The 17,673-nt window shown below is 47.2% G+C and overlaps 1 protein-coding gene across 1 annotated transcript; it reads right to left on the bottom strand.

The window, feature by feature from the left end:
- Window positions 1–686: 686 nt before the first annotated feature.
- Window positions 687–16,335, bottom strand: LOC129699231 (dapper homolog 1-like). Its single transcript, XM_055638848.1, has 5 exons — window positions 15,886–16,335; window positions 8,290–8,422; window positions 3,790–4,093; window positions 3,285–3,360; window positions 687–2,928 (listed from the first exon to the last, which is right to left on the bottom strand). The coding sequence occupies exons 1-5, from the start codon at window positions 16,114–16,116 to the stop codon at window positions 937–939; spliced, it is 2,736 nt and encodes a 911-aa protein (XP_055494823.1). The 5' UTR covers window positions 16,117–16,335; the 3' UTR covers window positions 687–936.
- Between the last annotated feature and the right edge of the window lie 1,338 nt (window positions 16,336–17,673).

The following is a 17,673-nucleotide window of genomic DNA, read 5'->3' as shown; positions in this document are numbered from 1 at the left end:
TTCAAGCAAGATTGTTATTGTAGCTATATCTCATAGTACAAGTGCATATGATTGGAAACAACAGCTTTAAACACCCATCTCTACTCATCCCATTTTCCAGCATTAGACTTCCACGCATTGACAATGCAAGTCTTCAAATAGGATGCTTCTTAAACACCTCTAAAGTCTTACTATCCACATATCTGTGTTTCACTGTTTTATTGTAACTGTTGCACGATTTCAGTTGTAATTGTATATCTGTTTCTATAGTTTCCTTTGGCAGCAGGTTCCAATTTATGGACCACCCTCTGCGTGAAAAGGTTGTCCCTTTTAGATCACTCCCGTCTCAGATTAAGTTTATGCCCCCTAATTTATAATCCTCTACTCTGAGAAAAAAACTGAGCGTCCACTTTATCCATGCCCCTCATAATCTTGTACAGCTCAATAAGGTCACCTCTCAGCCTCCTATGATCCAAAGAAAATGTCCCAGTCTACCCAAACTCTCCCTATGACTCAAGCCCGCAAGTCCTGGTGAATCTCTTCTGCACCCGTTCCAAATTAATGGCATCTTTCCTTTTACTGGTGACCAGAACGACATATAATGGTCTCGCCGACTTATGCAACATCATGATGTACCAACTATGCTCCACCTAATTTTGTCTGCCTCTGTCAAGATGAAAACACAAAACCACAATGCTAAGTCCAGTGACATCGAAGAAATTTTTTTATTTATATTGTTAAACAATGCACCTTGCAACAGTTGAAATCAGAGCAATAATTATTATACAAAGGGCCAGGAACATTTAATCGCTGGCAACGGGTCCAGTGGTTTATAGCAAAGGTCGATCACAGTTCAGGAATGGACATCCATCTCTTTTGTAAAGTCATTGCTTTTGTTCCCTGGGACAACAGTAGCCAGCATGGGATCTCCATGGGACACATTGAGAGGTCATACCCTTACACCATGGTCATAACCTTTAAGGCCTCGGGTTGAAATTTCCGGATCTTTTTCTTCAGTGCTCTCGAGGCTTTTACCCGGCAGATCCTGGCCTCCGAGCGGCGGCTGCGGGCAGTGTTTGGGGGCGATTGGCTGGGGCGCAGGCCCCGGGGCCCGAGGAGTGGGCTTCCTCCGGGCCGCTCGGCCGTGGGCCCCAGCTCGCTCCCGCTGGACTCGCCATCCGCAAAGCGGAGAGCCGTGTGGTCGCTGACCCCGTCCACGCTGCTCCCCCCGATAGTGGAGAGGGAGGCGCACTCCGCCGAGTACTCCGACTGCTCCGAATCGCTACGGAAACCGGGCCGGCAGCCTAGCCCTCGTCGGCGACCAGAGGCACGAGCCCTGTGGGGCCTCCCCGCCCTGAGCCGCAGGGTGCCCCTACAACCGCGGCGCTCCAACGCCATTCTGGCTCCCGGATCCTGGCAGAGCTCCGGGCCGCCACCAGCTAGGTGGAAATTTGTTTCAAAACGCTGTTGGCAGACTGGCTCCGGGCCAGAGGAACAGTGACCCCGACTCCCCTCAGCAGTTTTCCCAGCCTGTGGCCTCCACCCACACCGCCCTGTGTCTCCGCCCTTACTTTTGATCTTGGTCACCTTGGCCTTGCCGCCATCTGGCCACACCTGAACTCGTGGCTGGGACTCTGGGGCCACAAAACGGGCCTGCACAAAGCAATCCTTCGGCAAGCCCTCCACACGTGTCCGTCCCATGCCCAGTGATTTGTCCCGGCCGGACCTGTGCAATACATTGGTGCTGGGGGAGTCAGCATCCCTGCTAGGCCTCTGTCTGCCACTGGACAGGTCAACCAGACCAGTGCAGCTGCCTGCTCCGTGGGCCATGGGTAGGCCCGAACAGGAGCCTGCTCCACAAGCCATGGATAGGCTCGAACCGGAGCTTGCTCTGTGGCCCCTGGGTATGCATGAGCAGGAGCCTGCTCCACAGTCGATGGGTAGGCCCGAGCCGGAGCCTACTACATGAGCTCTGGGTAGGCCTGAGCAGGAACCTGCTCTGTGGGCCAAGTGTAGGCCTGAGCAGGAACCTGCTCTGTGTGCAGTGGGTAGGCCTGAGCAGGAGCCTGCTCCGTGAGCCATGTATAAGCCCAAGCAGGAGCCTGTTCCATCTGCGGTAGGTAGGCCCGAACCGGATCCTGCTCCATGGGCCATGGGTAGGCCTGAACGGCACCCTGCTCTACAAGTTGTGGGCAGACCCGCACAGGAACCTGTGGTGAGTGAGTCTTTTGCTACGTGCCTGCATTGCCAATTACTGCTGGCAGACTTAGAATCCCCTACCAACCAATTGGTTGAGGCCGAGATGTTCACATTGCCGGTATGCTGCGGGAGGCTTAGTTTAGACTTAGCAACTCCTTCTCCTGCACTTTGCTGACGGTCACCCCAGTGCAGGGACGGCACCTTCTTGTGTGGCCCGTTGACTTTGCTATTAACGCGGTTATCCTTCATGACCTCACCAGGACATGCCAACTCCTTCGCCAATACCGCAGCATTTGGACTCGTCTCAGGACCACCGCTCACACTAACCCGGGCAACTGGACATTGGACTGGTTCAGTTTGTTTGTTCAAGCAGCCAAGCCTGGCTTCAAGCGGACTTGGCTTGCCTTCTGGAGCAGGCGGTGTGGTGCCCGATAGGCTTCGCTTATTTTCCACACTCAGTATCCTGCCGCTGAGGCTAAACAAGGGACTCTGCAGAGCGACCGCGTGGAGGGGGCTGGGGTAGTTGTAAACGTCCCCACTGTCCTTGGATACCAGGTCGCACTGATACTTCCAGTCATCCGTATCTACAGTCCGAACTCCCTTCAGTCCATAGCCGGCTGCAGGCTCTCTCGGCTGAGGGACAAACCTCTCCAAGTCACCTGTGCAGAACATAAGAAGGAGAAGAACAAGTGTCACAATATTGCCTTGCCCGTGGGGAGGTGAATCTGTGGAATTAATGGCCACGGACAGCTGTGGAGGTCGTCAATGGATATTTTAAGGCGGAGATTGACAAATTTGTGATTAGTATCGGTGTCAGGGGTTATGGGGAGAAGGCAGGAGAATGGGGTTGAGAGGTAAAGATAGATAGATCGGCCATGTTTGAATGGCAGAATAGACTTGATGGGCCAAATGGCCTTATTCTGCTCCTAGACCTTATGGACCTCTATACCTGAACTAGGACTCACTGCTTGAGAATAACGGTTCACCTAGAAGACAAAGGATAAGCAAAATATCTCTCTCTCTCTCTCTTTGATTACATTTAAGGCAAGGGAGATAGTAAGGTGGCAGAGAAAGGTAAGCAGGAACACAGCTAAGCACACAATCACTTCATCTTTGATCATGGATGTGAGAGGAAACCGAAGCACCCTGGAGTCCTGTGTGGTCACAGCGTGAACGTGCAAACTCCACACAGACAGCCAAGGTCGCTGAAGTGTGAAGCAACACCTCTACCCGCTACATCACTGTGCATCCTCCATTTTTACACTGGTCAACATGAGGAGCACCTTCAGCAACAGACTGGTACCGTAAGATGCAGTACAGAACGCCACTGGAGATCCTTCTTCCCTGTGGCTGTAAAACTGTACAACCACCTTCTGTCATGGGGTAGACTGACCCCCCCCCCCCCCCCCCCCCCCCCCCCCCAACCATCCCCACCCCCTAAATCTTTGCACAGCCCCAATCCTTTCCACTCACCAATTTAATTTCATGTTTCATGCGTTTTGTGTTTTACGACCGCTGGCAGATCAATTTCCCTCCTGGGAGAACTAAAGTTCTATTGTATCGTATCATATTGTATTCGGGGGAGAGGAGCAAGACAGAGAGTGAGCCTACCTGTGGAAAACTGGTCTTGTCCGGATGAACCCCAGCCTCCCATTGTGCAGGTGGAGTGCCGGCTCAGCGGTGGTCTTGATCCCTCTGCCAGGCCGCTTGCCGGCCCCCTGCTGGGGGAAGCTTGCCGACTGCACGGTGATCTCGTCGGCCGACCTTGGCCGGCTCTCCGGCCGGCTGCCCTTGGGCTGCCCGACATGGCCACTGTAGACCAGGCTGCCCTGTGATGATGAGGTGGAGTCGCTGTACATGGAGGTGCAGGAGTTGGACAGAGAGCAGGAGCCTGCGTCGCTCAGCTCGTAAAACCCTGTTGATCAGAAACACAATCACACTGAGATGCCGCCCAGCCAGCTCGTGGGCATCAGTCACAGCGACTGCACTACTAATGCCATCCCACCAGAGGTGAAATACCACCCAGCCCTGGAAAGCGGAATAAAGCACGATTGCTGCCACAAACATCAGGTCAGTTCATGGAAAAAAGATGAAGAACGTGCCAGAGAGGAATAACACTTCAGGCAGACAAAGAAAGGAAAGAAGGAAAGGAGACAGAAAAGAGGAGAAACTAAAAAGACAAGGGTGAAGAGATTGATTGATGGAAAGATACAACATGGAAACAGGCCCTTCAGCACATCGAGTCCATGCAAACCATCAATCACCCGCTCTGTTGTTATCCCACTTTCACATCCACATCCTGCACACCGGGAGCCATTTACAGAGGCCACTCATCTTTGGGATGTGCGAGGAAACCGGAGCACCTGAAGGAAACCACGGAGTCATAGGCAGATCAAGCAAACTCCACACTGACAGCACCCGAGGTCAGAATGGAAGTCAGGTCCCTGACGCTGCGAGGCAGCAGCACGACCAACTATAATAGAGATGAAACAAGAGAAAGAGGAAAGAGACATAGACATAGAGAGAATGAGAGTGGGATGGGAGCTGAATTGGAAAGCTATAGACAACCAAGGGTATCCAGTAGTTTTCTGGGGGATGAGGATCTTTAACACAGCACAATGGGAACATCTAATTTTGGTCACTGTGTCAATAACCAGTAGTGACAAATTTAAAATCATTCGAAATGACCCAGAGGGGAAATGAGATAAGATATTAATTCACTTGGAGAGCTGTAATGAAAATGTTGATCTGGGAAGGTGTTGGATCAATAAGCTTCATCATCTCATCAGTAATTTTAAAGCAGATTTGAAAGGATGAGGAACTTCCAGGCAAAGCAGGATCCTGTATCTAAATCAGCCCGTTCTATCAAAGAGCTGGCACAGTGCAATGGATTGAATGGTTTCTTTCCATACTGTATTTCTATGGCTTAGACAGGCCATAAGGAGATTTGGAAATTTCAACCAAATTACTGTGGGGGATAATTATCTCTGCAAATTGGAATGATTAACTCCAAGGCACAGAATTAGACAGGACCATCACAGGGGTTAATCAAGGAACAATCAAAAGGCATGAGGAGTGTTAAGGTAAGAGGGTGTTGTCCACCTTACTTGTCCCACATAGTCTGGGAATAGAGCCTCACAGACAGAACTCTTTGAGTATGGGTTTAAACTGGCTCGTTAAACACGATATGACCTTGAAGTGAAAAGCACTGTCTGTTACTATAAATCTTGTGCACACAACAATGGCGGGTTCCAATGTTAGATCATAGAACAAAGGGGAAGGAATGGCTGGCTGATCCACTGCTTGAAGTAGCACGGTGTAATCTGCTGGCGCCGGGGTCACTCTGATCTCTCCATCTGAAGTGGGGGGGGGGGGGGGCCTAAAGAGTTTGAAAATCAACAGAGCAACCTTGCGGTGAAGACAGGGCTACCCACACACACACACATAATGGCATTAGCAGGCTGACAACAGACTGTCAGCACAGTCAGTCATTACTCACAAAAACACACACTAATACACTCATGTAAATGCACACTATATTACACACTAATACATACATAACAGTACAAACACAACGCACCCACTCATACACACTCAAACGCAGATAAACATGCGTGTGCATAAATACAAACACACCCACACAATGGAACAGTCACAAATAAAATACATACCAGTTGAAGGCAGACACATGCACTAAAACAGGGACGTAAGGTGCACTCACTACACAGACACACCTATACACAGATATATGTATATACCTATACACAGATACATACTGTATGCATAGTGTGTATAGTGTCATATAGCGTGGAACAGACCCTTCGGCCCAGCTCATCCATGCTACCCAAGATACCCATCTAAACGTGTCTCATTTGCCCACATTTGACCTGTAACCCACTAAATCTTTCCTATCCATGTAGAAATGCATACCAGTGCATGCATGCACACATTAACTAACCTATTGAGCAATGCACACATATGCATTCTGTAACAGAGAAACATGCATTCACAAAGGAACATGCACACACAAAAACATGAACTCAGAAAGATGTATTTAGAAAAATCCCCACATACAGACACACACACACCCAGAGATACTAGAGTGCCATTCAAAACAGCGACCTATAGAACAGGCAGGCAGACAGCATTGTTCAAACCTTTACGGCAAGAAACCTGATACACAAGTATTCAGCAGGCACACAATTAGACTCAGCGGTGCAATTTCCAGGCTTCCATTGCGCTCTGTATTGAACGGAGGGAGTCCAGCCCCAGAGCAAGAGCATTATTCACCCAGGAGGGTGCTGGGATCTGATGCCAATAAAGATCAGAAATGATAACCTTGTAAAAGGACTGAGTTACATTGGAGTTCCAAAGCGACCACTTGGTCCAAGGAGTCTATGCTAGCTCACAGCACGAAAATTCCAATCAACCCCATCCCCAACACTTTCACCATCACTGCTGGTACCTTTTTGGATTGGCTTCCACCACCGTACCGGGCAGTGAATGCCAGATCATGGAGCCGTTTGCAGCACAGAATCATTCACCCTCAAGTCACCACCTTCCATTGGATACAAGTGCATTTCCAGCCGTCCATTAACAGCACAGGAAGAGACCGCTGACTAGTTTGTCCAAACCGATACTTGGGCTCCACACCTGCCCACTCTCCCCTCAACACGTGGAAGAGCACGAGGCCATCGTTATGGGATGGCCAGAACGCACCAGGAATTTTGTTAACTCAAGAATGTTGGGAAGGGAATAGAGATGGGAAAAGAGTGCATTTATAATGGAATACGGAGAGGCTGATGTAGGGTATAAATGCAAGCATAAAGACTAGCTGGGCTGAAGATAAAAACAAAATGCTGGAGTCTGAAGAAGGGTCTCGACCCGAAAGGTTACCCATTCCTTCTATCCAGAGATGCTCCCTGGCCCGCTGAGTTACTCCAGCATTTTGTGTCTATCTTCACTGTAAACCAGCATCTGCAGTTCCTTCCTACACTGGTTGGGCTCAATGACTGTTTCTATGTTGCATCATTCAATGAATGAATGAATGAATGAATTATTGAATGAATGAATGATTGCATGAGAGAATGAGTGAATGATACTTTAATCACCAACCTTTCATTGTTTATGGCTTCTTTTTAATGCACCAACCCCATTCTATTCCCTTCAGCAGTTTCCCCACTGCCCATGTAGAGATGTTCATTGGATTTATTATTGACCATCATGGCCTACATTGGGAGCTTTGTCCTTTTTATTCCCAATTCATTCAGAGGGTAAAGAATTGCCAAAGGGCACTGTCAGATGTCTCAAGCAACGATGGATTCGGACTCACTACCGGAGGACAGTGATTGTATTATCCATCTGCAAAGGCATTCAGGTTAGGGTTGGGGTTAGAGTCATCATCACCGCCATGAGGATAGTATGTGTTGACCCTGACAGTGAATCTCATTCCCAAAATAAATCTTTATTCTTGAATTGCAATGGACTTGTTTTCTAATTGTGTATTTTTGCACTAATGTCCTTCTTTCGCAAACCTTTTCTTTTCACTGTCTTGTAGAATTTATGTTATTTATATATAATTTACGTTGTTTTGTCTGATTCCATTTTCCAATGGTGCTGCTGCAATGAAACTAGTGCTTTGTTGTGCCTGTACCTCACTGTACTTGTGCACATGACAATAAACTTGATTGCCTTGACTTGACGGTGGTGTGCAGTCAGTAGAAAACTTGCCCCGACATACGGCAGGGCCCTGAACCAGCAAACAGAAGTTATAATTATTATGGATGATCAGCAATGATCACATTGAATGGCGGTGCTGGCTCGAAGGGCCGAATGGCCTTCTCAATAGACAATAGGTGCAGGAGTAGGCCATTCAGCCCTACGCGCCAGCATTCAATGTGATCACGGCTGATCCTGCACTCCTGCACCTATTGTCTATAATTACACTGAACAGATTTAAAATGGGATCGATGTGCGTGGATGGAGTTAAGAGAAAATTAATGGAATGGAAACAGATCCGACAGTGGGGAACGATCACCTCCTGTTCCCACGACACTGTCCGCTCTGTAGCCTGTCTCCAAAGTGCCCATGTCCCCAACACGCAGAGCTCACCTGAACTTGGCCTGCTGTCACTCTCCAGCTGCTCAGAGGATGCTTTGCTCACGTCCAGCTTCAGCTCACTAATTTGTCGGTCCAAGTGTTGCAAGTGAACTTTCAGCCCCACATCCTGTCTTCTTAAATGTGACTGGAAAGCAAACAAGGCCGGGCTGGTCAAAAAACGTCATGGAGGCAAATGAACAAAATCCTTCAGCTGGGAAATGGAGCATTACAAGGTTGAAACAGATGATCTGATCATTAACGCATAGCAGGTTATGGGGGCGGCATAGTAGAGCTGCTGCCTTACAGCACCAGGGACCCAGGATCAATCCTGACTTCTGGTGCAGTCTATATAGAGTTTGTACGTTCTACCTGTGACCCCATGGGCTTTCTCCATGTGCTCTGGTTTCCCCCTACACTCCAAAGACGAACAGGTTTGTAGATTAATTGGCTTCTGTAAATTGTCCCGAGTGAGCAGCATAGTGTTAGTATACAGGGAGCGTTGGTTGCCGCGCACTCGGTGGACCGAAGGGCCTGTTTCCGCGCCATATCACTAAACTAAAAGTACACATTTCCAGGTGCTATTTCTGCAGATTTGGGAGTCCTTAATAGGACAAGTTGACAAGGGTTGGAGGCAGGCTGTTTGGAGATGAATTTAGGAAGCACCGCACACAAAGGGTGGTTGAAATTTACAACAGGGTCAATTCTTTATTTTAAAGGTGAGGTTGTTAAATCTTTGTTAACCAGAACTAATTAAAGGAAGTAGGGAACAGACAGGTGGCTGGAGATGAGTCAATAGATTATCCACGATCTCAGCAGATGAGGGTACGGATTGATTGGGGGGGGGAGAATGAGGAGTCCAATGTTTCTATGGTGATTTGCAAACATGGAGTACAGTTCAACACACAGTGGTTAGTGAATATCCTCTCCCTGAGGTATATGAATGTGTGGCCTCACTGAGTAGTCAAGGGAGATTATTGTTTCAGAATTATTAACAGCTATCAATCTCTTTCCCCAGATGAAACTACTCAATGAGATGGAAAAAACGAGATGGAGTTACCCCCTAGAACGACAGACTCCAAAGTGATTTATTTTCGCTGTGTCTTGTTTATAGTTTTCCAATGACCCGCATCCACTTAAAGAATTGACTAATGCACAGCCAAAGCATCCCAGTCTAGACAGTCTTGATTAATGTCTCCGGGTCACGGAAAACTGTCCTGAAGATATACAACGGTCATTGATAATTTAGAACATCACTAAGATCTCATTTCAGCCATTTCTAGAAAAACAAAGACATTCTTCGCGATATTGTAAGAAAGTATTCAGTCTACCACAATTACAGCTTTTGAAACTTGCCTGCAGAAAGGGAGAGAAAGAGAGAATGAACGGGAAATAGGTTGGGGAAAAGAGAGGGTGAAAGATGAGGGAGGGAGGGAGGGAGGGAGAGAGGGGAGCAGGGAAGGAGAGAGAGGAAGGAAGAGAGAGGGAGGGAGAAGGAGAGAGGGGAAAAGAGGGGGAAAGCGGAGAGAGGGGGAGGGGGAGGTGGAGGAAGTAAAAGGTAGTACGAGAGAGAGAGGGAAAGCAAGAGGGTAAGAGAGAGAGAGAGAGAGAGGGAGATGAAAGTAGAGAGGAAGAGGGAAAGTTGACCTGGTCTGGAATTCTCTGTCTCAGAGGGTGATGGAGGCCAGTTCTCCAGATACTTTCAAGAGAGAGCTAGATAGGGCTCTTAAAGATAGTGGAGTCAGGGGATATGGGGAGAAGGCAGTAACGGGGTACTGATTGGGGATGATTAGCCATGATCATATTGAATCGCGGTGCTGGTTCGAAGGGCCGAATGGCCTACTCCTGCACCTATTGTCTATTGTCTGGATAAGATGCAGTTCTGGTCACCGCATCGCAGGGAGTATGTGGAAGCTTTAGAGAGGGTGCAGACGAGGTTTACTAGACCCTGCCTGGAATAGCTATCAAGAGAGGATGGACAAATTTGTGATTATTTTCACTGGAATGTCAGAGGCTGGGGGAAACTTGATTGAAGTTTATAAAGTTAAGAGAGACATACTGTAGGTAGGATAGACAGCCAAGAGTCTTTTTCCAAGCATGGAAATATAAAATACTAGAGGGCACTGCTTTCAGGTGAGAGGGGAAAGTTTAAAGCATGTTCGAAGAAATATTTTATACACAGAGAGTGGTGGGTGCCTACAACATGTTCCTAAAGAGGTGGTAGTAACAGATATATTAGCAACATTTAAGAAGTATTTGGCCAGACACACAAACAGGCAGGGAATGGAGCGATAAAAACCAGGATGTGTTGAGGTGCAGTTTAAATTGGAATCCTGCTCAGCACAGATATCATTGACCAAAGAACCTGTCCCATGCTGTTCTGTTCCAGATACTTAGATACTAAAAACAAAACAGTCAGGAGGTCCTGTGACTACAGCCGCCTTCCTCTGTTAAACCACTTCCATTAAGCAAAGAGTCGCTTTGCATCACCCATTGCCACATTCATTCATTACTACATTCGGTTGTGAAGGCCAAATCAATGGATATATTTAAGGTGGGGATAGACAGATTCTTGACAGGGTGTCAGGGGTTCTGGGGAGATGACAGGAAAATGGGATTGAGAGGGAAAGATAGATCAGACATAATTGAATGGTGGAGTCGACGATGAGCCGAATGGACTAATTCTACTCCTAGAACTTTTGAACTTACAAAATCTCCGGCCATCGAGCAGTGTCAACACGAGGCTGTCTCAGACCCCTTGGACAAGGGTGGATGGAGCCCTTGACCACTGACCCTGCACTCGTCTACACTGGCAGAAAGGAGACATGGCAAAACCAGCAGAAATATCTCTACAAACTAGCCTAAACATCTCAAGAAAGAGAGGAAACGACACCTCCAAAAGCACTTTAACTCAATCCAGGAATGAATAAGTGGCATCTCGACATGGAAACGCACAATTATCTGAGACCTGTCAGCCTAGAGCTTTTTAATTAGGCAAAGCCAGCCAGGGAGGAGGTTTGCCTTGAAGATGATTGTTCCCTGTCTACCTTTAATTAACAGGTACAGGCTCTGTTTCCAAGGTCATTCCCTCCTCTTCAATGCCCCATTCTTCTCTAAAGATTTCACATCTTGTTCCATTTCCTAAACATCTTCATCTTATCTTTTTTTTTTGTCTGTCACGAAAGCAATCTCCACTGAACAGTCAGCCCCCAGATGTTTGAGCATATTTCACACCCTCTCCCTCCTCCCACTTGGTTGAGTCCCAGAAGGGGTGACTCCCACAGAGATGCCTTCTCAAGGTCACTGAAGACGTACATCTCTTCAGGCCAACTACTCCATGCTGACAATCAACCCCCCCCCCCCCCCATTCACACTGATCCTACACTAATCCCCACTCGCTCCACATTCTTATCAACTCCCCCAGATTCTTCCACTCACCTGCACACCAGTAACAATTTACAGTGGCTAATTAAACAACCAGCCCACATACCTTTGGCATGTGGGAGGAAGCAGCCAGACAAAGCCCAAGAAATCACAGGGAGAACGGTGGGGTGGAACAGCGGTTGAGTTGCTGCCTTACAGTGCCAGAGACTAGTGTTCAATCCTGATGTCTGTACGGAGTTTGTACGTTCTCCCCATGACCTGTGCGGGATTTCTCCGGGTGCTCCGGTTTCCTCCCACGCTCCAAAGACACATGTTAGTAGGCTAATTGGCTTGGTATAAGTGTAAATTGGCCCTAGTGTTTGTAGGATAGTATTAGTGTGTGGGGATCGCTGGGCGGCGCAGACTCGGTGGGCCGAACGCCTGTTTCCGCGCTGTGTCTCTAAACTAAACGTGCAAACTCCACACAAACAGCACTCAAGATCAAATCTGGGTCTTTGGTGATGCAAGGCAGCGGCTCTACCAGCTGCACCACCATGATGTTAAATGCCCTGTTCAACAATGGACCATTGTGGGCTCCTTGGCCATTGTTGCAGGCCCAGATTTGTTCTGTACTTTTTCATACCTCTAGTCACCCCGTCTGTCTGAAGCAGACTGTCAAGAGACGATGCCTGACCCGCTGAGTTTCTCTAGCATTTTCTGTCCATCTTCAGTGCAGTTCCTTCCTACACACCCTGTTCACTCTCATCAATAGTCCCAAAAGATCCCAGAGATAAAAAGCAAGAGGTAGGGGTTGCTCCCACTTGTCCTTGCCCTATTTTTAAATCACTCACTCAACACAACCAGAACAGATTTTCTGATCGTTATTGTATAGTTTTGTGAAAGATTATTGGCTGCAAATTGGCTGCTGCTCTGTCTGCATTACAAGAGACCGTTCGTGTTAACAAAAGAAAAACATAAGTACCATCAGATTTTTAAGATCTTTAAGATTTCCAAATAAATAGATTTACAATTTATTTTGCACCTTCTGCAGCATGAAAGGCCTCATAGACTTTGAAGTAGCATTGAAGTGCAGTAATGGGGGAAATTCACCAGCCCGCCAGTGCATAGCAAGCTGCCACAACAGCCATGAGTTATTGATCAGATGCCCTGCATTTCCTCACTGAGTGCATTTGGCCATCCCCCCATCTTCTCTCGAGGTAGTCCTAGAATCTGTATATCTTCACCTTTGGAAGCAAATGCAATTTCGATAGAGTCCATTTGTAAACAGCTCAAGAAATTAGATCTATGCTCTGGAGTTTAGAAGAATGAGGAGTGACCTTGGAACATAGAACAATACAGCTCAGGAAAAGACCCTTCAGTCCACAATGTCTGTGCCGACCATGATGAAACATGAAAGATCCTTATGGGATATGATATGATAGACTTCAAGTTTCTACCAGTGGAAGAATCTCTTACGAGATTAGAGATTGCTCACTTCGAACCGAGGTGTGCATGTGCAAGAGCTTCTCTCACAAGGGGATGTAAATCTCTGGAATTGCCTGCCTGAGAGAGGTTTGTGGAGGCTAATCATTGGAAGTAATTTAAAGCAGAGGTAGAGGTTTTTGAACTTTCAGGGAATTTAGGCCAATGGGAAATTGGCAATGAAGGTGTTGATGAGGGTTGGGCAAAGCATATTGTCAGCATAGACTTAGCTTTATTATTGTCACCCATACGAAGGTACCGTGAAAAGCTTTGCTTTGCAAGCTATTCAAATTGATCAGATATACCATACACAAATACAATCGTCAAACTCAAATACAATAGATAGAGCAATGGGAAAGATACAGAGTGCAGAAGATAGTTCTCAGCATTGTAGTGCACCAGGTCTATAGACATTATCCAATGTCAACAATGGGGTAGCGACAAAGTCCAAGGTCCACAAAGGGATAGAGACAAAGTCCAATGTCCATAATGGGGTAGAGTAAAAGAGTATCCCTCACGGTAGGCTGATTAGGATGCATAGGATCCACGGTGACTTTATAGTTGTGTTTTAGAGCAGGCTTATCCAGAGAAGGCAGAGGGCGATGATGAAAGGATGTTACTCCGGCTACAAATCTGTTACCAGTACAAGGGATCGGTACTGGAACGGATACCTTGGGGCGAAGAGTCTGCTCCTGCTGTGTTATGAATGGGGGTGGGGTGGGACAGGCTTGAGGGGACAGGGTATTGTGTTCCTATGACACAATAAATACATTACTGAAAATACAAGTTAGAATACACCTGGAATAGCCACCTAGAATTTCATGCTGAAAAATGTCAAAGACTAGAGGGCATTTATTTAATGTCACCGGGGGTAAGTTTAAAGGCTATGTGTGAACTTGTCTTTTTACACATAGTGTGGTGGGTGCTTGAATGTGCTGCTTTGTGTGAAGGTGGAAGCAGATATTATGGGGACATTCAAGGGGGCTATTAGATAGGTACATGGATATATGCAAGGAATGGAGGGATTTGGCTCACATGAAGGCAGGAGATTAATTTGACCTCACATCATGTTGGGCACAGACGTTGTGGATCGAAGGGCCCGTTCCTGTACTGTACTGTTCGATGATCTTAAACAAACGTTGGGGGATTTATTGTGTGGAATCCTTCGGTGCAAGCGCTTGTGATATGTCTCGTGGGAGGGATGGGGTTGGCGACTAGAGGAATGCAGACGATGAACAATGAGCTGCTTACGCGGGAGAGAGAGGGGGTCGGGACAGCCCCGCCGAGTTTTCACACCCAGCTAATGAACCGTTGATGGGTTGGGTGCGTTCAGACTTTGTGAGCGCTGATGTGTATCCAGTACGGTGTGGATTGAGTCTCACACCCGTTGTCATCACGAACTGTTAATCAGCTGTGAAGGAAGGACACGGGCTATTGAGCAGGCCGAGTGGAGAGGGCAAGCAAGCACCGTCTACAACCAGCTATTCACCCAGACTGCGGAGACCCAGACACTCGCATTTCTGTACGTTAAAACTACGAAGAGAAGAAATGTTGAGAGTGGAGTTTCAAGGAGACGATAGAACTATATCACAGGAGTGAAATTGATCTGCTAACAGTCATAAACCCCCCACAAAATACATGATCTGCTAACAGTCATAAAACCCCCCACAAAATCAATTAAACAACAAAATACATGAAACGTGAATTTGGAATCGGAGTCATATTCATTCAGTGGTCAAATTGGACATTTCTATTCAAAATATCGAAAGGTCCAAGTTTAAAAAAAAATACATTATGGTAATCTAGACGTTATCTTCATTTAAAATGAGCATTTGTACACACTGAAACTTCCATCCTATATCCTGAGAATAGAACTCACAAACATAAATACAGTGCGCAAAGGTGAAAAGATTAAAATGTTGTAGAATTCCTAACCAGACATTAAAAGGTAGGGCTAGTACATTTATCTCCACACTGGTAAAAACCTTTCACAGCCTCTTAAAACTGGTCACTTCGCTGACGGGGGATCCGATCAGTTCAGATGTAACTCTTGTAGTTACTTGGAACGGATAAAGTTAAAGCCGGTCAGTTAATAGGCTTAGAATAGGTCTTAAAATACACATGGCATAAATTGAAGCGTCTGTTAAACAATCTATTTGTCCGATTCCGTTCAAGACATATTTAAGGACAGTGTATGGTGATCACGTTTAGCAGCATGTTCTGAGTTAAAGGTGCAAGAAATAGAGACGTGTGTGTGTGTGTGTGTGTGTGTGTGTGTGTGTGTGTGTTGTGTGTTGTGTGTATATACACACACACACACACACACACACATACATATACACACATATATATATATATATACACACACACACACACACATATATAAATGTATACCGGACTTTTACAAGGATAATGGAAATACATCTTTGTCCATTATGTTAACAGTGAACAAAGTGAACAAAGGTGAAAAGTCTGCGTGAATGAATAGTTCCCGGTTAACGTAGAAACTGGGTGCAGGAGTAGGCCATTCGGTAACTTCGAGCCAGCACCGCCATTCAATATGGATCATCCAAAATAAGTATCCCGTTTCTGCTTGTTCCCCATATCCCCTGATTCCATTAGCCCTAAGAGCTAAATCTAACTCTCTCTTGAAAACAGAGAACTGTACCAATCTCCACTATTAACTTCTTTCAAATTTTGGTTTACAATAGGATTGGTGCAAGTACTGATCTGTGAGGGGTATTTTAAGCCGCGAGATATTCTTACCAGTTGTTCCTTCAGGGCGCTCAGAGTGGCTTCGAGCCGCTGTTCCTCGGCGCCGGACTGGTCCGGGGCAGGGTCGGTGCCGAGCGCCCTCTTGACCAGCTCCCTCTGCCGCTCCCGCAGATGCTCCAGTTCCTGCAGCCCCGCCAGCGCTGCCCGCAGCCTCTCCCCGGCTCTGCGGCGCTCCAGGGCGGCCCAGGGTGCAGGCACGGCCCGCTGGTTCCTGTTGAGCATCTTGCACCGCGGGCACTGCCCTCCGCTCAGACCGGCAGGTTGTCGAGGTGGAGAGGGGAGGGGGGGTGGTGAACGAGCAGGGCAGATTCAACCGACGCGCTCAGCAGAGAGTGCAACGCCACATTTAGCTCTTCAAAGTGCTTGCTACAAACTGAGAGTCAAAGGGAACCTGTTTAGAGCGATCCCCCTCATCAGCTCTGCCCTCCCGTCCCAAAGTCACAGGGCAGCCTTCAATTGGTGAGGCCGGATTCACACCCTCAACGTCACCGGCCGCTGGGGTCTGCCCCTGCCCCTGCCCCCATCCCCACCCCTTACCTGGGCGATCTCCGCGCTGCTTTGCTAACGTTTCCCATCCCAAACAAACCCACTCTCAAAGGGACCAGAGCGCTTCCCTGCTCCGTGCCCGCCTGCTCCCCGAAACTATTCCGATATCCTCTCGTACAGCCCCATACGCAGCCGTTCGTTCCCCCTTAAGTGCACAGCAAGCACCCACAAGACAAACCACCTGGTGATCTGACCCATCATAAGCCTACATCATAGGTGCAGAATGAGGCCATTCGGTCCGTCGAGTCTACTCAGCCATTCAATTGTGGCTGATCAATCTTTCAAACTCAACCTCATTCTCCTGCCTTCTCCCCAAAATCTTTGACACCCTTATTCATCAAGAACCTGTCAATCCGCTTTAAAGATACCTAATGCTACTGCGGAGAATGTCCAGTCTGAGTTTACCATGGCAGTGCCACACATTGGCGACATTGCTACTTACCGGGTGTTAAACGCCTGTCCACACGTGGATCTGGTAGATCCCACGTAATAGCATGAACAGGTGACAGATTGTTAGCATAGACTAGGTGGGCCGAAGGGCCTGTTTTCACGTTGTATCTCTAAACTAAACTTCATATGTTAAACGAGTCAGTACCCCGACCCTCAGTCTTGACCCTCGATTATCAGCACCTAAGATTGATTACTCTGTGGTGTGGAACCTAACTATGCACACACTGGCTGCTAGGTTTCCTTTAGAACATTGAAAAGGACCGTACAGGAACATTGTTTGTGCCGAACAGGATACTAAGATAAACTGATCTCTTCTGCCTGTACATGATCCACATCCCTCTACTCCTTGCACTTCCATGTGCCTATCTAAAAGCCTCTGAAACATCACTACCATATCTCCCTCCACCCCCACCCCAGGCAATGTGCTTTTGGCCCCCACCACTCATTGTGTAAAAAACACCCTGCACATCTCCATTGAACTTTCCCTTTCTCAATCTATAGCTTGTCCCACTAGCGTTGGACAATTCCACTCTGGGAAAACATTCTGTCTATTCTATCTATGCCTCTCATAATTTTATATCCTTCTATCATCTCCCGTCAACCTCTGACATATCATAGAAAACAATTCAAGTTTAGTTTAGTTTAGTTTATTGACACGTATACCAAGGTACAGTGAAAAGCTTTTGTTGCATTCTAAGCAGTTAGCAGAAAGAAAATACATGATTACAATCGAGCCATTCACAGTGATTCAGATACATGATAAAGAGAATAACATGAATAATG

This window comes from Leucoraja erinacea, chromosome 8 (assembly GCF_028641065.1).
Source record: "Leucoraja erinacea ecotype New England chromosome 8, Leri_hhj_1, whole genome shotgun sequence".
NCBI classification, from domain to species: domain Eukaryota; kingdom Metazoa; phylum Chordata; class Chondrichthyes; order Rajiformes; family Rajidae; genus Leucoraja; species Leucoraja erinaceus.
The sequence above is the reverse complement of the archived record's forward strand: the minus strand, read 5'-3'. Positions and strand labels throughout refer to the sequence as shown.

Bases quoted from the DNA above. Each gene is read 5' to 3' on its own strand.
- LOC129699231 (XM_055638848.1), bottom strand. From the start codon at position 16,116: ATGCTCAACAGGAACCAGCGGGCCGTGCCTGCACCCTGGGCCGCCCTG. The intron at 3,361-3,789 runs GTAGGCTCACTC...GTCTGTGTGGAG, and splicing joins ACAAGACCAGTTTTCCACAG to TTTGCACGTTCACGCTGTGA. The intron at 2,929-3,284 runs GTGATTGTGTGC...CGACCTCCACAG, and splicing joins CATCCATGATCAAAGATGAA to CTGTCCGTGGCCATTAATTC.